The 22,969-nt window shown below is 34.7% G+C and overlaps 1 protein-coding gene and 1 long non-coding RNA gene across 4 annotated transcripts; one reads left to right on the top strand and one right to left on the bottom strand.

Annotated features, from left to right (window-relative positions):
- Window positions 1-4,889: 4,889 nt before the first annotated feature.
- LOC112556873 (7SK snRNA methylphosphate capping enzyme-like) lies at window positions 4,890-15,223 on the bottom strand. The gene is made up of 5 exons (XM_025226272.1): window positions 15,149-15,223; window positions 13,462-14,809; window positions 12,726-12,944; window positions 12,357-12,480; window positions 4,890-9,589 (listed from the first exon to the last, which is right to left on the bottom strand). Exons 2-5 carry the CDS (start codon window positions 14,788-14,790, stop codon window positions 8,973-8,975), a joined length of 2,289 nt encoding a protein of 762 aa, XP_025082057.1. The 5' UTR covers window positions 14,791-14,809; window positions 15,149-15,223; the 3' UTR covers window positions 4,890-8,972.
- Window positions 15,146-22,475, top strand: LOC112556874. Of its 3 annotated transcripts, none has more exons than XR_003097845.1 (7): window positions 15,146-15,269; window positions 16,048-16,473; window positions 17,513-17,685; window positions 18,170-18,371; window positions 19,737-19,811; window positions 21,280-21,605; window positions 21,956-22,475. It is a non-coding gene; the product is annotated as an uncharacterized LOC112556874 (long non-coding RNA). The 3 variants fall into 3 exon arrangements; XR_003097844.1 differs by having other exon boundaries at window positions 18,167-18,371; XR_003097846.1 differs by having other exon boundaries at window positions 18,167-18,396.
- Window positions 22,476-22,969: the final 494 nt, after the last annotated feature.

The raw sequence follows: 22,969 nt of genomic DNA, 5'->3' as shown, positions 1-22,969 counted from the left end.
CTGAAACAAGTTACAGTATCTCTGTAGCAATAATTTACAAATCAGAATTGGGGCAAATTTAACAGCTTGCTTTTCTATTCTATAATCACTACTTTGATGGACCTTGGTATTACAAGCAATTAAGAAAATGAATGCATCACTGGTGGTTTCGTGGACATAACTTTTAAATGTCTTGGCTCATGAAGCAAAAGATTATTCTTCAACTGTTCAAGCTAACCATTTTTGTCACAGTTTTCACTGTGACAGTGATAAATTTATTTATTATAAATCTGAAAGTTTCAGTCAACAAAAGATGGAAATACATTTTTTCACTTATATTAAGTATGCCCACAAAGGTTAAAACAAGCAACTTTATCAGATGGAGATAATGCAGTAGCAGAAGTTGCCTTAATTTCTATAAATCAACGTAAAATAAAGTTTAACCAAAATCTTTTAACAATTAGAGATGAAATGAATGACTTCTGTATTTCAGAAAACTGTATGCTAAAATCTGTCATTCATTTATAATTTTCCCAGGCAAATCAAAAATCACCTCAAAGGTCACTTCAGTGATCACCGAAAATAGTAAAATTCATCCTTAATCCTACTAAACAGCATTTTCACTCTTTCCCCAACTAGCAGAACCCAAGATCTGATGGATAAAAATGTTCCTGACCCAAAGTGTATAGCCATAAACTGCATATAATTAAGACATTATATCTAATATACAATAGCCCATTCTGTTTCAAAGCATACATATACTATGATATTATAAATAACTCTTAAATCAGAAAATTGGCCGACACACATGGCCAGACAATATACAGATTTTGTTCTAATTTGAGCATGGCATGCAAACTTTGAGTAATGTTTAAAGAGAATTTTCTTTCTCCAATATCTTCAAACCTAATATACCCAAAACTGTTTATGTGAAAAAGCACATAGATAGAGCTATAACTGAACTGCTAAAGCTGTTATTACAAAACTTACTGTCTAAAAAGGTGACATAAAGCAGCAAAAAACAAAAACAAAACAAAACAAAAAAATGTGCATGTGTTAAAGAAGAAAAATTATAACATCAACAGATGCACAAGGCTTTCAATACCAAGGAGTCACTAATGACTTTTAAGAAAAACTGTACATGTAACATTAACAATGACCTTGATCAACTATTCAAGTGAATAATACCAAGAAGAATGCTTGTGGTAAATGTTATTATATTTTATTTGTGATACACAATTCAAATTTACATACAAGAGTAAATGCTTGTGTCAACATTAAGTTGGCCTTTTGTCTGATCTAACAGCATTTAACAGCGTTTTGACAAGGCACATCCATTTTGAGTTTGATATTATATCGCTATCAAAATCTGCTGCTGAACATGATCAAACTAAGGACTGCCGCAACAATGTACACTTACAGATATCCAAAAAAAGTAAGATGATTTGGACGATAACAGCTTTTCTTAAAATAAGTTAATATCTGCATGAGTACTGTTACAATAAAACTAAAATACCACAAATGCAATTTTTTTTATTAATGAAAAGAAGTCTAAAGTTTATCTGAAAGCAGCAATAATAAAAAACAAATATTACACACTGTCATATTCATAGTCTTCAGTTATTAGCCAGTCTTTGTAATACTTTACACTTTTATGCAGTCCTAAGAGGATTAAAAGAAATAAAAATCCTACCACAGTACCAGCTTTTGCAAACTGAATCAACAAAATTCTTACTAGAACTAAACAACAGTTTTAGTAATAAATATCACACTGCAAAGTTCAGTTCTTGTAGCTATCACTCATACGTAGAAATATAGCTCCACTATATGCATTTAAAAAAGCCAGAAAATATATAAAGTCTAATCACAAACTTATGGGGGGTTATAACTATAATTACTAAAAGCCATATAAAGAAAAAATCTACTGCTTAGGTTTCAAGGTAACTATCACTTACTGGTAGAAATGTAGCTCTACCATGCTGCATGCAGAGATCTATTCCCATGGACACAAGGACAAGGGTTATTACAGAACTGAAAGCCATACCAAGTCCATCCCCATTCTCCCCACAAAAAAGCTTAGTATTTCTAGTATTTTGTTTTTATACTTTAAGTAAAAAAAACCAACAACAACAAAAAAAAGCCACAAAGCAATGAGATGTTTACTTCTAAGAAATTGTGTGTGTGCACACATCCATGTTTATCTCTATGTATGTGACTGTTATCACATGAAACTCCCACGTATGCATGCTTAGAAAGAGGTATTTTAAAATATGCATATGTACAATTACAATATACAAATACGACATAATTAAATCCTGCAGTAAAATTTATATTAAATTTTAGAACATTTTATTTTGAAAATATGTGACTCATCAATATTTGGTTTCTCAGTTTCAAGCAACTACTGTTCATTAATGGTTATGACACTAGATTTTTGGTTTCATCTTTCACTTCCAACAGTATATATCTTTAAGTCTATAACAGAAGTCCATTGTTTGTATCAGTTATAGTACCACTTATGGACTGACCTACGAAAGTCCTTAAGATATATAAGCAATATGTAATAAAGTATCTACAGCTCACAAGTCTTTCAAATATTATTTATATCACTAATAGAAACTTGAATTATAATTCACTTGATATGACTTGGTATTTTTTCAATCAGGAAGTAAGAAATGAAATAAAATCCTTTCTCTACATGCAGGAATGCTTAAAATCTAAAATTTAGCTTCTGATTTTAAAAAAAACACAGCAAACCTTATTTCAAAACTGTTTTTACAATTACAAACACTAGTCATCTTTTTAAGAAACCATGTGTATGCCAGTAGTTATGACATATATATCAACTTCTACCACGCTTCTTCAGTTTCATTTTAAAATGCATATACTTGCATTGTGCCACTGCAGATGACAAATGTTGGTACAAACTGAAGTTGAATCGTCAGATGTCCTTGTCCAACTGGAGATGCCTCACTAAGCAAACAAAACAAACCACAGGTTAACCATTAGATAAAAATAAAAATTTAAAACAGCTACTACTACTGTTACAATAACTTCTAAGACAATAATCTAGTAATATACTACTGTGTAAGTAATGTCACCAACTGTTAAAAAAAAAAGACTATCCCATCAGCCTACGAAATCCGCTCAAGTACTCTAAACAAAGCGACGTCACAATATACTGTGTCTCACGGACAGCATAATAAAAACAACATTATCTCCACTCTCTTTCTTTAAAAGTAATGCTAGGGTTAAGATAAGCTATAAGAATCAGAAAACAACTAAGTAACTTAGAGGTTAAAATCTGCCATCAAGACAAAGCATTAACGGTTACCAAGCATCCCCGTGACCCACTAAACGCTCAGTTTTCGTTCACCGAGCAGACAACAAAAACGTCAGTGTAACTAAATTTAAGATAAAACGCGAATCAAAGAATTTACACAGGCAAGCATGGCTGAAATTTTATTTTTTTTATGTAACACTTATGCTATCTTTTTGTCATGGAGAACGTTGGTCACCATATGTCGCTATCATTCATTGTCTGGGGGCCATCACTAACAAAGATCGAATCGTGCAGTCAAACTTGACGTACGTTTGCTTCAGAAGCTAACGTTATCTATTGGTTCTCGCTATGAACTTACCTACACTGTTTTTAGTCAGACGATGTTCTATAAAAATCAAATAAAAGTAAACCAGGCGGACTGAAACAAAGGAATACACCCGTCCACAGCTAAATGTAAATTGATTCTCTGTGACTCACATTCTACTAAGGACCGGGTGCCATTGTAAGAAACAATATGGCGTCAAGATTGCGTGTATCACGTGACCACAAAGTTTCATACGTCATAAAACCTGTGTCGCCTACTTGAACAAAGTGAGACTATGACGAAGTTGAACGCTTTAAGGATGCCAATAAAAATGTTTGCACCTGACAATTTAATTGATACTTTTCTATCACTATTTCCAAAACAATTATCTTTTATATTTTAAAAGGGAAAAGTTTGTTAATTTATCGTATTTGTCAACGACGACTCTAAAGAGGTAGTGACTGTACGCTATTAAACACTTGTATTATTTGTGTTTGCGTATTTATAAATCATTAGAAAAGCTGTGCCACAGGCCGAGATCTGAATCGTTGACCTTTTGATTCTCACTGCAATGGTTGCAAACCACTGATTGTCTTTTACACTACTGGATACCACGGTGTTTTCTGCAGATGGGTTTTGGCGAGAAAGTGCTTCGATCTACGATGCAGTATTTTTATAGCTCCCAACCTGCTCTGCTGATCCCGAGACCTGGACTCCGCCTTCTGATATATATATATAAAATTAAGGTATTCTAGGCAAGTGCTTAAAGTAATTGCTCCGGGTCTTTTAGAAAGAACACAGGGTCAATGAACATGCTTAAAGTAGTTACTAAATTCCTAGCAGCTCTAAACCATGCAGCATGATGAGCTTGTCTGGTTTTGCCAAGTGACCTGGAATATCACTGTAAGACTGCTCTGCAGGGTTCACTGGAAGGAGGCCAGGGTAAGGTGGACAAAGGAACAAAAGCAGGCAAACATAATCAACTTGACTGAAATTATCTGTCTTGAGTGTACAATTCATGAATACAATTCATGAAGCACGGTCACCTATCTGGTGCACCCGCTTGTCTAGTTTGCCTCCTTACCCGACAAAAGACTGTTGGGCATTTCAGGGCACCCTTGAGGTACTACAGCAGACCTTGTTGGCAAACATGGGAGACGACCAAATTTATCATGCTAGACTTGTTTACCTACACTTAAAAAAGGCTTCAGTCTCACACCTTGTCAGTTACTGCATGTATTCATGCCTCCCCATGACTTCCATTAACTGCTTCTACCAAGCAGTTACAATTTAATCATAAGCACAAACAAGTCGAAAACAGCATGATCATGTCAACTTTTAATGGATCAAGAGGGGTAACATCTACCGTTGCATAGAGAAAGCAAGAAGCATCACTGTACAATAATACTGCAAGTTTGTACTTATTACCTCCCATGCATCCCACAGTTATCAAAGCAAAATAAAAGCACAGTAACATACCAAGCAGATAAACATGAATGTGACTTCTGAATGGCAATTTAAATTCAATCTGTTTGTAGATTGTTTTCTAGATGTCGCCAGCATCAGTGTATTCACTATGTCACTTGAAACACTCTTTAAACCAACCTTACCAAACCCAAGAATATAGAAAGATTACAGATACAATGGCCATTTCTTGCCTACATGCGTGTAACGTCTAATGCCACTTTTAATGTTCATCTCTGCTAAACTAAACATTTTAAGAGAAAGCCTGATATCAAATTGATTTTCCCATTTAAATTACAAATTTAAAAGGTTTAGATTCTCTACAATCGAACTGGCCATTTTAGTTTTTAAATAACACAAATGTATGGACTGTATAGGGAAAAGTGGTGAATGACCAATATGGATTCTTCCTAAATGTAACTTTAATAATTTGTATGCATATGTCTACGTATAAAAACATGTGAATACATAAATGCATTTATATGTGTCCGTGTTCATGCATATAAAGGAGCTGCTGATAGCTTTCTTTAACGGATAAGTAGTAGTGGGATCTAGTAAAATTTGGTGTATTTACATTATTCCTATGAATAATGCAAAAATTGCTTACCTTCAAAAAGAGATTTTGAAAATATCTGAAAATAACCATACTACCCTTCTATTTCATTTTGATGTACCATTGTTTTTATTTTATAAACTGTCAGTGGTGACTGATGTTACACAAATCCAAGCATCTCGAAGTCTAGAAGCAGATGAGCAGTAAACTCATTCACTATTCCTAGCATCCTTTTATCTGGCAAATAAATGCAGTGTTAAACCAAGCACAAGATTTTCAGCAGCAACATGATCATTGATCTACTTTTTCAGCACATATTTGTTGTTTAACTAAACACAGTAACTATGAAAATTACAAAAACACAATATTTTGATTTTGCTTTAAGTCTGACCTCGATGAGTCGACCTTACCTAAGTCAAAAACCTCCCTATATTGAATTAATTGTTAGTTCCAGGCCAAATACCTGCGCCTATTACGCCATTTTCCCTAACTCGAAAACTCCGTAAGTCGAATTTCTTTTCGGGTCCCTTTGAGTTCGACTTATCGAGGTCCGACTACAAACTTATAATGCCCATGAAAATGCCATTCTGTAAAAGGAAAACTTGAGGTAACCGCAGAATGCTTAAACAACATTCTATGACTAAACACAGAAATGCTATGTGATAGCAGTTAAATGGAGATGGGACTGTACATGTATTTTTCAGAAGGGAGTAGGGTGAGATTCATTAAACTGAATCAGTAAATAAGAATCATTGTATGATATTGGAAAAAAATGAATGCACAACTACAAATAATAGAAACCTAAATGTCAATCATTAATGTACAGATTTTCAATTGTGAGAGAAAATGAAATCTTAATCCACTCCCATTCAAAGTCTAGTATTAATTACTTACATAAACATCCTTCACAGATCTTCAGCAATATGCACGTGCTAGATTTTATGAGGATTATTTTTGTATATTCCTAATCTGTAGAAGGACTAACACTTTTCTCTGTGGTAAAGAGTTGTCATTATTTGTCTAAGAGTGTGCATGCATGGATGCATGTTCCATGCATGTTGGTGAACATACACTGACTGAAAAGGATAAAAATAGAATTTTTTTCCAGAAAAGTGCACAGTTCAACAAAAGTAAACTTTCACAACATTTTATCCCATTTTATCTGCAAACGTGAGATAGACAATATACACTCTTTTGTAAATCAAAAGAACCTAGATGGAATCATCTTTCACATTCATTAAAACACACACACACATATATAAACCTTTTATAGCTGATGATAAAAGTTTTTATTAAGAAAGTGATTATCAGTCCACTGATTACTGTATGCATCTGAAATTACTTGCTCGGACAAAATTGAAAGTAAGTTTTGTGTCTCCAAAAAACAAAACAATTATGTGCTACATCTTTTCAAAGAGGCTTACATGCTGTTTCAAAAGGTGGACCATTTGCTTCTCTGGTAGATGACTGAAAAGTTCTTCATCTAATGTGTATGTTTTCTCTGTTTCTAATTTTCCACAATATACTGAATTTTATTTCAAAGATGTCTATAGCTATGGCAGGCAATAAGCTAAAATGTCAATATTAGGTGACAGCCAAAGCTAGTACGTTAAAAAAGTAGCATTCTTGGACTATTTTAACATTACTTATTACATAATGATCATGAAATGTGGAAAATGCACGACAACTACAGATTGCACTTAGAACAGAAACACATCAGCTGATCTCTAATGGAACAAGCACACACAGATAGTTTATGACCTCGTATGACCCATATAAGGGAAAAAGATAAACCATGTTTTCTTAACTATTTCTGAATTTGTTCACTTCAAATATACAAGATCTGCTGAAACTTGTAAAACCTCTTAAGATTTTAAAAATAGATACTTGTATTAGAAATTCTTGATAATTCAAAATGCCTTATACTATAGCATTCCTGTGATTGCACAACAGTTGTGAATCAAATTTGATGAATAATTTTTTTTCCGTCCATAGCATTTTTCAAGACAGTGGCTTCCCTTTCCCTGATGTTTTTAAAAATGATTTGACCTGTATGCATGCAACACTGAACAGTAGTGTATTCATTTTACATTTTCACCTAGTAGACTGTAAAAATGACCATTGCAAGTATTACCACCATATTTGAAGGAGTTTATAAAAAATTATAATAACTTATCATGTGAAGGAAAGTTTAATTTTTGAAAATATACTTTGCAGTATTCTTAAGTTGACAAGGTAATATTTTTTTTTCAAATCTTTTCCTTCTGCACGTTTTGTCAAAATTTCCAGGACAATTTCATTTGTTTTTCAAATAATCTGATGCACTTTTAACAATTCCAGATCCTGTAAAACAGCAGAAGTGAAATAAAAGATAAGACACAAATAAATAAAAAAAGATAAGGAAAGAACAACTTTTGTCTTTATTTTTCGGTGTGTAGAAGTATGATCCATACTTCCATGAATGCAAACCAGAGACAAATTTATGCCTGTGGCAGCTGCTTATTAACAGTGAAATATAACAAAAAGTTTAAATTGTGGTAGCACAGAAGGAGCAAATATGTTCAAGAGTATTTTGCCTTGGGCAAGAAAACAACAATTTTAGATAAAATCTTTGGAAACAACACAGATGCAGATTAAAACTAGACTTTTCTTAATAACTGCTCAAATTAGATCATGTAAAAAAAAACAACTGGAAATGTGGTTTTTAAATAAAAAAAGGAAACAGGATACACCTAGCTGGAACAAAATGTCAATGCAGACTTTGCCATGAATAACTTTATTTTCTGCTGTCAGTCAGATCTGCACTATTTGCAAATCGCATTTTAAAGTGTAGGAAAAACACTGTTTAAAAAATGTTGGTGATCTAAGCGAATGGCTAGTAGTCATCCTTGCATACCGGTGCCCTCCTTGTTTGTGTGCATGCGCACACGTGACTATTTAACACAACAAGGAGAAGATTCAACAAAAGCTTTTTTTCAAAGAATAGAAAAGTAAGTTGTAGCTCTCTCTCTCTCTTACACACAAAATGGGCAAGGGATAGCAAGAGAAAATGCCAGTCAAAAAAAAAAAAAAAAAAAACCTAGGAAACTCAAGTGACAAGAAGTATGAATCTGCTATTACAAAGCCCATACAAAGTAAACAAATGCTGCCCATCAATGACTGTCATCAAACCCATCAGTCTTTATACGAGTGGAAACCAGTTTTGAATAACACTGAGACAGCCAAGAGTGCAAAAAGTAAACATTACTTCTAATCCAAGCCACAGTCTTGTCCTTGAAATGACCATGAATTACAAAGAGAAACAACTCTCTTTATATCCAATCATTCTCTGCATCACATTTAAAAAAAAAAACAACACTATATTATTTTCTCAAGGCACCTGCACTTTTTCAGCAAATGTCACCAGAAACTGAATCCCCAAGCTCATTTGTGTCACTAATTGTGTCAGCAATGGCAGCAGCGCTGCCTGCGACCAAGATGTTGCAGTCTGTCAGCACCACACTTGACTGTGAAGAACTGCTACCATCCTTGCAGTGGGCAGAGGAAGACGACTTGCAAAGATGTCCAGTATCCTGCATGCCCTTTCCTTCTTCAGAACCAGAAGATCGTTTGTCATAAGCATTTTCTGTCAATGCAGAGTCCTTTGATACTGACTCATCCTTCTGGAAAACAACATTTGTAGAACCTGTGGATAAAGTCACTTCAGAAGCAGTGTTGCTTGCCTCCGACTCATTTGGCACTTGCTCAGAGTCAGCGCCCAATCCAAAATCTGCTATGTAAGGGCTTGCTACATAGGAGCATGGTGTGCAGCTGCCTGAGATGCAGGTGGAACACTTTGATGGCGTAAAACTTCTGCTGGAGCAGTAGTCATCATGAGGCTGTTCACTAGTGTCTACATGAAATGTAGAGGGCATAGGAGTGCTGACTGGCGTCACAAAGCCAAACATTGCTGGGCTGTTATATTGCGTTTCTGTTTTTGTAAACAGAAGCAAAGGTCGCCTGAACCCTGCCAAAAGATAAGGAACAATATATATGCAATTTAAGACATGAATTGTTTCTAAACATTTTGCCATTTCATCAACATGCCAAACAGATAAATTTTAAGCTATTGTGATTAAGGGTGGCTTTATTTATCAAAGAAACAAGCTCAGTTTGAAATAATATCACAGAAATACCATGGATAAAAGATCCATTTAAATATTAATATTGAAAATCCATCATATTCAAGTAAATTATATGACAACATATGACAGATTTAATGACCCACTTTTATTACAAGCATGGCAAAACAATTCTTGCCTGTAAATCTCTTTCACACCAGTTTTAACTGGAATGATCTGGCTGGCTTAACATGTTGAAAAGACATCTTTATTCAAGAAAACCTCTCATCTGAAATTACTAGACCTTATTTATTAAGTTTTGTCCCCTAACCTATGTGGTTGTAAGAAGGAAATAAAAGACAAAGCAGCCAACAAGACTCTTATATCTGGTCTGTCTTTAACTAGGCACAGCAGGGTGAAGGCATTCATACAGATCCACTTTCTGAAGTTTTCCAATCAGTTTTTGTAATGCCTGCTACCTTGCTGTTTCTTTCTACCATACCTTGCAAGACTGTTGTGATGTATCTTTATCATATGGCAAAACGATGACAGTTATTCATTTTGATGATGCGAAATGTGGCTCTTAGGGACTACTTAGAGTGTCTACTTTGCTGCAGATAAAGATAATCAACAGTCAATAAAGAGTCCAGTGGTCTTTGGTGGCCTGTCATAGTCCAATTTTTTAATCAAGATTAGCTGGCAGGGACCAGCTTTCACAGGCACACAGAAGGATCATCACCAGATTATCGTACTGGTAGACTTTTGGTCAGGAAACTTATTCTCTGTATTCTGGTTTGTTTGATTTTTTTAAAATCATTACTACTGTTGTCTGCACAACATAAACCCTGCTGTTTATCCACTATTTTTTGTGAGGGCTAAACCAAGACTCCTGAAAGCCTCAACTTTGTCCACTCCACTTCCATTTATGGTGATGTTGGTATGAGAGTCGGTTGTGCTGTTGGTCGCACTCTTTGAGTTCACTTCTATTTAATATGTGCTTGCAATAAATCAACTAACTGCATATAACTCAGGCTATTTACTGTGTAATTCTGACCACTATAGCAACAGACATAGACAGAAGGTTGCATGCCAGCTAAAATCAACAGATCCCAGAGATTTCTTTGTTGCTGCAAGACAAGGACCTCTATACTTCCAGCATGCCTTTTAGGTCTGTGCCTATCTCCAATTTCAGGACCTTGCAATGCTTCCAGTCTATAGATAACCCTGATGTAACATTAACCTCTGCTTCATAACTATGATCCAGATGATAATACATTTTTCTTCCTTCAAACCAAGGACAAGCTGTTCCAAGTACTCCATTAGAACAGGTAATGGGTCTCCATTCCCATGGCCAGTATTTTAGTAGTCTGGTAGCAAGGACAATGAAGAGGTTTTATAGTTCCTGACAAAGCTACAGTAGTTCACAAAATAATACAAAAGTTATAGCTTTAGTAATTTAAAATAAAAATAAACTTTAGGTGCTTGAAATAAAATTAGTCATTTCTTATCATTTTTTATGTGCTCAACACGACTATGACAAACTAAATGCAAAATTGGCTCTTGTTATTTTGTAATCTGCAATAATTATTGTGTATATGACGAAACGCACGTTAAAAGTAAATGTTAACACCTGCAAAAATTCAATTCACAGACTATGTCTAAGATTTGTTTGTCTCTTGTACAGCTGTTCAGGAGCATCTCTGTGAAGTGCAGCAGTAGTCAGCCAGCATAGTAGTGGACAATTTTCCCTGATATTTTTTTCCATTGTTGCGAATCCTGCCCTAACATACCTGAGAAAATTCTGTGAAATGGCACTTTGCACATGTACAGAGTAATAATGGAGATTTATATAGCGCATTTTTCCATTGTACGGTAGACTTAATGCACTTTACAAATATTGTTCGAGCTAGAAGAAGAGCATATGGTACTTCTTAATTTTGAGATTCACCAGGTCATATTTTTATGTGAGTTTGGATTTATGAACCCCAACAATCAAGTACAACTTGTTAATAAATTATGCATAACTGCTCCATTGTTTGATGTCTTTTATAATATTTTTTCATTACTTTTAGTGTGACTGTTAATATAGCAATAAGTTAGAAATTAGAAAGTGCAATATCTCAGCCAAAAGACAAGCTCACTGCACTGAACAAGATCCCAGAGAGTCACAAAGATGTAGAATGAGGAACAATGTGAAGACACGATGTATTTCAGCAGTAAAAGGTGATCACTGCAGATTTAACGGTAATAACTCCAGAGAACAAGGGTTAGTGACATCAGGAGGAAACTGAGAATATATGGAGAAATCTCGAGAATATTAAGCAATGTTACATGAAACTACAAAAAGGTGATCATCACTTCAGCCACAGAAAACAAATCACATTTTTTTTACAACTATTCCTTGCAGATGACACAATAAATGAAGAAATCAAAGTAAATCATATGCAAACACTTAAGTCAGTGCTTCATTCACTCACTCTTTCCCTGAAGAATAAATGTGGTCTTTCCATTAAAGAAATAGAGTGAGATAACTTCTGGTAAACAAATGCATTAAGTTTATACAATGTCAGGTATAAGAACATGGGAGTCATTTCTAACTAAAAAGTGTTCTGAGCACATAAACCAATGTATATCTGATAAATTTATTAGCTGTTAGCTATTATGAATTCTTACCATTTGACCTGTTAAATGGCACATCAATGACCTCACACTTGGAAAAACCAATCTCATAAAGAAGGTAGTGCCTGAATTGTTCTGGACGTAATTCAATGCTGCAATAGTTTTTGTAGATGGTTTCCTGTAAAACAGCATGTAAAATAATATAAGTAATTAAATATAATTATGTTTTATTCCTTGATGTATACATAGAAAATAAAATACCAATGTAACAAATGCTACAATGAAAAGCTGGATTTAGTCAATTTTATTGTGACTTTTTAAAAATGCAAATGGCAATGTCAGTATTACTGTTACGTGCACAAACACATAGTCGCACAAGCATTCTATACACATGCACACATATATTTAACACTTGATACTTGCAGTGAGTTTTTTCCTTTTCCGGTATGATGCCCATGGCTGTGGTTCAAGGATTAGCCTGCCACCTGGACGCAGCTGACGGTACATGCGATGAAATGCACGCTTCAGTCCAGCATCACCATAGTTTAGATGAAGCCATTTGGTGAGACTAAGTGCTAATATGGTATCATACTCTTCATGAACAAACTCTAGCTGTTCATCCTTTTCCAGCACATAATTGCTCTGAAAAATTTTACACAGCACATCAGTGAAAAAAAGTCTTATGATCTGAGTCTTGGTTGACTTATGCTCTTTCTCTCAACTTTCTTGGACTATGAAGTATAGAATTATCTCGTTACTTGTTAGTGACTTATACAGCTATCCATCTTTTAATATTTTAAATATATTTTATGTCATTCATTTGGTCTAGCTGTTTGACTTAAGACACTATATCTTATATAATTTAATGCTAAAAAATAAGAACAAATCTAAAATACAAAATGTTACACATAAGTCATCATGAAAAGTCTCTTACAAGAATACCAGGCATGATTAAAAAATGTATAAACAAATTTATTTAATAACTTAATAATAAAGATAATAAACCACACAGCAACTAAACTTAAATTTTGCTTGAAGTGTATGTATTGTTGTGAATGTATTATGAATGATGGCTAGCAGAAGCAGTTTAGAATAAATCCAAAGCAAATGAGAAAAGAACTAAAATTCTTAATGAGGCAAACAAACAGGAAGTACTCACTTGCATGAAAATGACATTGCGGGGAAAGCCTTGCCTATTGTCTGCAATAGGTGGTGCTTCAATAGGACCATAATTGATGGTGCTTGATGATGGATATGAAACATCACCATGTTTTTTAGACAAGTAGTTACGGATGTTGTGTCGTGCTGCCCTGATCAGGTTGTGATCAATGTCAGTCCCTACAATTTTCTTAGGGTGAAAATTCTGGGCAATGGCCAAAGTGATATGTCCCACATTACATCCAATGTCAAGCACATCCTTACCTTCAAACCATTCAGGTTTTAGTTTTGTCAGCCGATGATCTATTTCCATCTGGGGATTTCTATAGCCATAGTATCTATTGTAGTTGCCATGGATAAAATGAGGCTTTTTTGCAAATTTTTTAGGGGGAGATGGTGCCACTGTTTCTTGGGAAGCCTTCGGTTTACTAGCAACTGATGAACCACTGGTCTGTCGTTTAAATTTCCTTGGGGTGACATTTCTCAATGCTTCAGGACTACTGGATCTGCGGAACAGAGCTCTGGAGGTTTCAGTGTGAGTACTTGATGCACACTCACTAATTGTCCTTCGTCGCTTTTTAATTTTGGGGCTTTGTCTGATAACAGGTGACACAATTTTAGTTAATTTTGAAGAACTAGCTTGCTGTGGTTTTTCAGCAGATGAAGGTTGTGGATCACAATCAGACAAGCTTGTGTCTTGCTCTTCAGAAGGCTCTACATCAATTTTTAGGGCTTCTAGTATGGCATCTTTTGTATTACCATGTTTCTCCTGATTAACATTTGCACTCGACACACCTGATGAAACGCTCTGGTCTCTCTTTTTTGGTCTGTGTCTTTTGCGTTTTCGAAACTGCCTTACAATTGGTTCAGCATTATCATCTCCTAAAAGGTTTAGCGGATCATGAATATTCACAGGTATCTTCACTTCAATGCTAAGTCGATGTGCAGGTATTCGTATGGGAGAACTCTGGGGTGTTTTCTCATTCAGAACTCTGTTGATTTCTTCGTCATTTAAACTGTTGAGATTCAGTGGGTCATTAATATTTCCTCCCAGCAAAAACTTTGTCGGCAGCACAATCTTTTCTTGACCTCTATCCATCGACCCGAGGCGGTAACGTTTAAAGTTAGAGAAAACCTCGCTCTGTGAATTTCCATTTTGCTTGTCAAACAAAAACCGTCTTTTCCTAAAATGCTGCAACTTGTGTCCTTCTGACTTTGTCCCAGAAAATGAAAAACTCGCTGCTCGCCTTTTCAGCCGATCTTTAATGCTCAAACCAGCTCTCCCTCTTCCAGCTAAAGTAGCTGTTCCTCGTTCCATTTCCCTTTCCATGCCTGATGATTTACTGATCCTGAAAAGGATTGAATTTTGTTTTACTAATTTAATATATATATATTCTGTAATAATGTCGTGCCCGTCGCATACGAGCTAGGCGTTTAAAAACATTGGAGTCCCTGTAAGTGACATGCGCATAGACAGAACGAAGGAACGATAGAAGAACGTATATATGTGTTCAACGCCACCTAGCGGTAATCAGGACTTTCAACAGTTCCAAACATAAACATATGATCTTTAAAGCCTTTCATATATTTCAGACACATTTTTTAAGGAATGAAATCCACATAATAAACACTTATGAACACACTAAGAGCAAGCAAATCAAGCTGTTTTAGGAAAATAATGTCTTTACCTAGCTCAGCTTTATCGTACGACTTCGTCCACGAACTCGCACAAGGCGAATGTATTGCGCATGTATGGCACAGGACTGTGGGATATTTGTCACCGGAAGTTTATGTTTCGTCTGTTACCGGGTAGGTGTAGCGGAAAAATCTCAACATTTGCCTTCCACATTGCTTTTTCGTACCAAATATTGTGTTGAATATTAAAATTCTTTATTCAGTTTTACTTAAAGAATAGATTTTATTACTTCATTGACAAATGTAATTGTTTGCTAGTGTTCTTTGTCAACTAAACAGATTTTTCCTTAGAGCCTGTGATGTGATATATTGTGTGGCGCAAAATATGAATAAACAAGACACTGGTAAAGGAAGGGGGAAAAAAAAGAGTAAATTAATACATTTAAAATGCACGCTTGTATTGTATTCGGGATGATTGAAACTGTTTTAATATTTAACCAACCCTTTATGTGAGAGCTTAATTAAACTTAAAAATAATAAAATAGCAGAATTGCATTGAATGGTTAATCGACTTTCTTCAGAAGACTTTCAAACAATTTTTAAGGGAGTTGATATCTATATGAATCACAAGCTAGGATTTTTTTCTTCTTTGTTGCATGAAACATGCTTAATGGAGTAAACAAGGAGATATTTAATCTTACATTAATTACACATTTTGAGACCAAACAAAAGAGTTAAGCTCAGTTTCTGTAATACAGTGACTGAGATTTATGACAATAAGTTCTAGGAAAGACAATCAGTGCTACATTTTTTTTTTTAATATCCTCAAGCATTTGAAAGAAAAATGAAAATGTTTCAAAACATCTTCTACAAAGACATGTACTGTACTAATATGTGCACACACACATACAAATGGGTAAATAAAGATCTTTTTGCATATAATTTTGCACAGTGACCACTAAGGTTTACAAGGCTGACCTTACAACCCAGTTCTGTTCAGCTGAAGAGATCACCATAAATGGAGGGTGTGGAGTCAAAGTTCAGCACTAACATGGTGAAACACTTGAGAAACATGCTCTACAAGCTTTAAGGTCAAAGATGGGGTACTGTAGACTGCAGCACAGATGTACTGTGACAACATGGACAAGATCCAAAATAAAGTTGTCATCTTTTCTGATGATCTACCCTTTATCAGTCCTGAGTTGCCTGCAACAGATCTCCTCTCATAGCATTATCTCTTGCTGACAATTGGCACAGAATGGAGAAAAACTGGCCCAAGTAACATCTCCTGGTTGTTCAGGCTAAGATGGTAATCAAAGCCAACCAAAGGTAGCTCCAGCAGCAAAGAACCTTACTACAGCATACACAAGAAGATCAGGTGACCGTCATAAAGATGTGGATAGTTACTCTAATTGCAGACATTATATGTACTTCAAGTTTCCTATTTTTTCTAGAGTCCTCAGTGTGCCACTGTGGCATGACTTCAGCAACAGTGGTACATTTCCTGCAGGACCCACTAGAAACTAACAGCAAACAAATGGTCAGCTGACAAACTGATAAAGAAAAATCCTTCCAGTGCATGGCAGACTTTTGGCAAGGCCTCTTGAGTTCTTGCCTGAACATTCGAAGAAGTAGAAACACATCCAGCTAGTAGCCATCTTATGTCACCCACTTTTCCTACCTCTTCCCTCATGTTTCAAACTAAATGTTTCTATATTTTTATTAATATTTTGTTAATGTGTGCTGCATACATGTTTTTATTATAATTAGAAGACAGCTGTCCCAATCTATAACTGTGTAGTGCTATCTCTGCATCCGTGATTTTATGTTCATCTTTATCATAGAAACAGCCAGATGCTTGTCAGATAATCATTAAGACAATCTCAGGGGGTAGTTTTGTGAGTAAAACATGTTGAAAAACTTTGAATTTTTATTTAAACCAAATAAAATCATCAAAACCTTGGAAATGTCTTAAAAGTTTAGTAATAAACCAGAAACTATTTGATTTCACTGACTTCATATTGAAGCAAAATTGAAGCAAAATCTAATCAGGATCTTGAAGATATGAATAATTTTGGGTGCTTCATGTCGCACAAGCAACTATCAGACACCTTGTTCTTTTTACTCCTTTCCTTTTGTATATGTTTTGATAAATCACTTTATTTTTAAATAGAATAAAATTAAGTGAACCCTAAGATTTCTTTATCCTGTGTTATTGTAAGTTAATCCTGTATCAGTCCATGTCCTCATAAATCAACAAGCAAAATGCAACAGTAAAACATTTAGGACAATTTAATGTTTTGAAGTAACTAGTTTTGGTTATGAATTATGATTAATGCATGCAGCTTAATTTGCGATATAAAAATCCTTGTCAGCATTTTAAATAAATGAAAGTCATTGAAACCACATGCTTTCAGCACACAAAAAACAACGCATTAAGAAAATGTGGAAAAAAGAAGAATTCCGCTCCCATGAGTGATACAGACTATGAAGCTCTTTTGGATGCAGTTCTTCAAAAGACAAAAAGTGGAAAAAATGCTGTTCATATTAGTGAAAATAATTCAGAGGAACAAAAGAACAGAGAAACGGGGTATGAAAATTACTTGAAAATAATTTTCTTGCTAATTTTAGTATTTATTTTTATTTAAGTTGGTTTGGCACTTATTATGTGACAAGCTTTTTCATATCTTTGCAAACCTTCAGTGCTTAAATGCTGCTCATGAAATTCTCTTAAAAAACACTTCCATTGACCATTCAGGCATGTCAGAAAAGCCGCTAGATTAGGAACATGTTTCATGCACAAATTAAAACACAACATATATAGCTCTGGAGATGGCCACCATTCAGTGTATTACTGACCAGATCAAAAGGTAATAAGGGCAGTGGATTTGCATATGTATCAGTCACAACCATAAACACAGATATTTCGAAAGTTTGCATTATTTATATGTTAATATTATTTTCTAATTATAAAGATAGGTGATGTTTGTTGTCTTTGGTATAATGTTTCTAACGTTCCATTAGTTCTTACATTTTTAAAATATAGATTGCTCACTTTTGTTTGTAAATAGCAGGAGACATAGCATATTGTTCAACTTCTGAATCTAAGTCACAACAAAAGGATGATTTCTTTGAAGAGGAAAACCAGGAATATCCTGTAAATTATAATCAAGAAAATAATAAAACCAGTGAGAAAGATGAGATATCAACTTTAAGTGAATATTTATGGGCAAACAGGCTGCACAATATCTATCTTGATGTTGACCACTGGGAAAGGTAAAATGTTTACATGTTTATAACTGTAAGTTTAAAAACAGCTAGAGTGCTTCTGTATGTACATACCCATACTATTAACTTTTTGTGCATGTGAACTCGCTTCTATCTCTGAAATGTAAACACTTTAGCGTTTGAAAGCTGGTTAGTTAAAAGAAAATGATAGAGGAAGTTAGTTGATATTGGGGTATGGCTATGAGGATTATTTGATTATTATAAAAGAACCAGGACAAAATTACTTTTATAAAGTAGAAGAATCACAGGTACTACACATTAATGAGCACCATTTAAAAGCTCTCAGATAGCACCAGTAGTTTCCCATTGTTTCTGTGCATGTAATTTTGGTGCTTTTAAATGTGCTAATCCCTTCTCTGTTGGCAATTTATGCAAATTTTAAATTGTCTGCAACGATTTTTATTTCCATTTTTAGCACTTAAAATCGTGTTACAAGTTAAAGATAACCTTTTTGTTCTATTTGTTTATATTTTTAAAGCCCTGATGAGTTTCAGCAGGATAATTAAAACACACTTGATGGAAGTGATGGTGAAATAGAAAGTCACACCTTTAATTCAATAGCCAAAGAAGGCTCTAGACATGAAAAATTTGCTCCAAAGCAGCTTAAATTTTTTGATGCTAGTATGTAATGTTCTTTGTCCTCGTGTCAAGTTAACAAATGCACCTGGTTTATCCTCTTCTTTGTGCATACTTTTACTTTTCCCCTTTTATTTACTTTTCATTTGCTTTTTTCAAAGACAAAAATGTTTTATTCTAATTTTATTACTGTTTAATTGTTTTTAGCATACTTATAGTCCTTTGTCCACCTGTTGGATCACCACCTTGCCGCGGTCGGGGGGCTTGCGTGTCTCGATGACCCTAAGAGCTATGCCGACAGGAGCATCAGCTCCTAGCAGGGTCACCCAAGTCGGACAGGTCGAAGGGTAGAGACCAGACAAAGAGTGGTCCATGAGTGCTGAAGTCGGAGGTGGTGGGCCGCAAGGCGCACTCTGAAATAACCACACCACCACGCAACACAGCCTATGCCACTTGGAGAAAGTAATGACAGAAATGGTGCTCGCCCTGTGAAGATCCGCCAGGCAGGTGCAGTGCCGGGCTCCGTGCCTCAAAGGACGTGGCCACAGTCGGAGACCCTGCACAACAAGCTGTACGGGCCAGTGGAGACTCTACAGTAGACCACCAATTTCATATCACGAGCTGGTCTCCAAGTGTGATAAAAGAGGCGAACGACACAAAAAAAAAAAAATAGTCCTTTGTCATTTGTTTAATGCTAAAGTTCATATTTTAAATTATTTTTCTGTATTATGACAAAACTCAAGCTTTACTTAACCCTTTTACTTTGCTGCTGTCCAGTTACAGCAATCAACATGAGCTAGTCCAGCCTTGTGGACAGGTGCTGAATCCAGAGAGAAATAGTGTGTGTTGAAGGTGAGATCAAAATCCACAATCCTCATTGTCTTGGTAACAAGTGCTTAACTGCTGCACCATCAGAATGCAATATTTGCGCTTGCAAAAGTTTTAGACTTTGACTTCTACAGTTTGTTGAAGTTCTACAAATATTTTATCTTTAATTAAGCCAAAGTCAGCAAGAAGTCACCATCTTTAAAAGAGACGATACAGAAAAGTCTTTAGTGTACATTGGTTGTCTCTAAAACAACAAGCTGCTGAAGAAGTAAGCTAGGTATGATAAGTAGCTTGATGTCTCTTAAATTCTATAGAAAGTTAAAGCCATGGCTAAACTCTCACTTGCTGTTTCTAATCTAACCACATGGGGAGACTATAAAACTTACATTTTTCTACAAGTGGAATGAAAACTGGCTGCATTTTATATTTTTTAATTATTGTGAAAAGTATTTTTTAAGTAGCTCTAATTACTAAGAATTATCACACGTTATCAGAAACATTTGGACTAAATGAAGAATATTCTGCTTTATAATGTGGGGGTTTCAGCACTATAGAAGACAAGATTGAAATTTATTATTAATTTTCTGGTTACACCCATTGCTGTATGGGACAGTTTCCTTTGTGAGGTTTTATACTTAAGAAATATTTTGGAAGAAGAAAGTAGAGTTCTTGATATCGTTTTATCAAATTGTCATTGAAAGTTCAAGTGAAAGCGAACAACTTGAATGCAAGTGAACTGAAATATGCAGCTTGTTAAGGCCTTCAGATTTTATGTGAAAGATGAAAACATGGTGGGAGATGAAGTTTTGACTTTTACATGTGGGTCCTGATTTTCCCTCAAGATTTTTTTACTTGCAGTTGGCTTTGATTAATGAACTCAGATGTTTAGAACCATTCTCTTTTGATAAACTGCTAAATTTCTTGTCTGCATATTCATTCTATCAAGGTTTGATTACTGTAGTTCCTTTTAGGTTGTCCTGCACACCTGATACTTCACAAACTTCAGAAAGTACAGAATTCTGTTGCACCTCTGATGCTCAAAGCAAAAAAAAAAAAAAAAACTGTCACTCCTCTTCTTCATTTGTTCATTTGTTGAACTCACATTGAGTAAAAGTTATCTTCACCCTGTTTAATTTCTCTGAAGGCATTTGTCCTGCCTATTTCTCTAAACATCTCATTCCTACCTTTTGTACCAGACCCCTTTGCATGTCGTCTTATCAGTGCATGCTGTTTACTACTATCACCAAAACAAAAGTGTATGGTCACAAAGCTGTTAATGATTGTGTGTTAGTAACTTTTTTTCCAGTGTGACTTTATAATTTTTAATAATTTGGTAACATTCTTGGCAGCTTGAGGAATCTACAATCAAGATTCTACAACTGCTTTGCATAGAGAGGTGGCCATATTTTTACCTACAAGCTAAATGATTGAATAATATTAGAAAGATGACATAATGATAAAAATAAATTTAAACAGTGTGTTTGACTTTCAGATAAGAACTGGGAGAAACAGGAGGAAGATTATGATGAATCAGAGAACATCTTAACCAGATATCTCCTAGGTTCTGTTGTCTGGGCTGAGGGATGGATATCCTTGGCAAGTTTCATTCATTTTAAAGATTTTAATGAAGTTCTTATTGGTGTTCTTGTACACATGTAGTTTCTTGTGTCTACAAAAAAGTATATAAGCCATATGTTTTTGCAGAGATCATTACAATTATGTAGTATGCATTTTAATTACAGGTGGCCTGGTTTAATTGATTCTGATCCCAGTTGTGATGTGTATTGTGAAATACCTACAGAGGAAAGTATTCATCCTGTAAGTATTCATACAAATATGAATTACAAACAATTCAGTTAAAAACTGATTGTAGGTATAAATTGTACAAAAGAACACTTGCTAAGATACACTAAGAAGTGCAATTAAAATTAAAATGTTATTTGAAGAGTTATTGGTTGTTTACCTGATAACATAAATGACTGGGTATTTTGTAATTTTAGTGAGTTTAGTAATTTATGTAAGTGTCATATATTTTAGAGATGCTTACCATTACTCTCCCTATCCTTTAGTTGTTTGTTGAATTAACTAAATATTCAAAAATATCCATGGTAAACAAGTATACTGTTTCTGCTTTTGTTTAGCTTGCTGGTTCTTTTCTTCTATTACAGACACATTTTCATGTGGTATTTCTTGATAATCCTACATTTTGATCCTGGGTCAAAATATCAAGAATCAAACCTCTTTTTGCTAGAGATCTGGGAATCATTCAGTGAGGCCTTCATGACATGAACAATTTTTATTGACATGTGTGACCTAGCGCAAACAGGTAATGTTTAAAAGTATAGTCGTACAAAATTGTATACTTATGTTCTTATATTATTGATCGAGTCTGCACTGCTTAATGTAAAGTTCAGAAATTTGAGAGAATTGTCCACTATAAGATAATGAAATCTTCATAAATAAAAGACTTCCTTTATAAGCGCATTTCTTTCTGAAAAAAAAAATGAAATAAAGTTCACTTAAATGTGTCTGGGTTCTTGTTTACAAGGTTCTTTGCAGTTTTTGTATGTATTCAGTTACTCCCCTTTTCTGTACTGTCGGTGCATGGTTCCTTGGAAAGTGGCATTTTGTCTTGTTCTGCAGTAAGTTTCCGTAATTTTCTGTTTTTGTCATATAACAAAAAGCCAAGAAAATGAGTAAGAGATGAATCATCAGTTGCTGTCATCAGATTTATTGAATAACGATCTTACAGCTCAAAATTAACGTGCTTTGAAGAAACACTATTAGAAAACAGACGATTTTTGTAGTGTGCAAACGAGTCAAAAACACTGGGGCTTTCAACTTGAAATAGAGTAACTGTACTTCTTCCTGATCTAAACAATAGATTGTAGTTATACACAGGAAGACTAAACCAGACTACCACACTTTCACATTTCATCTTAAAAGCACTACATTGCGTGAAATATACAAAACAAAATAGCTGTACACAAAATCTGAGCTGTCCCACGCTTGGTGGATTTTTTATTGCTCATGTCTTTTGGTTGCAATGAACTGCATCGTGATTTTATTTATATAAAGTATGAATTTTAATGTTAAAAATTCATCTAATATGTACATAATTTATTTGACTAAGGGAATGCGAGGCAGAAAAAGAAAAGAATTGCACTTTTAGTTGTCTACGT

The sequence above is a fragment of the Pomacea canaliculata genome, linkage group LG2 (genome assembly GCF_003073045.1).
Source record: "Pomacea canaliculata isolate SZHN2017 linkage group LG2, ASM307304v1, whole genome shotgun sequence".
NCBI classification, from domain to species: domain Eukaryota; kingdom Metazoa; phylum Mollusca; class Gastropoda; order Architaenioglossa; family Ampullariidae; genus Pomacea; species Pomacea canaliculata.
Note: the sequence above shows the minus strand (reverse complement) of the source record. Positions and strands in the feature narration are given on the sequence as shown.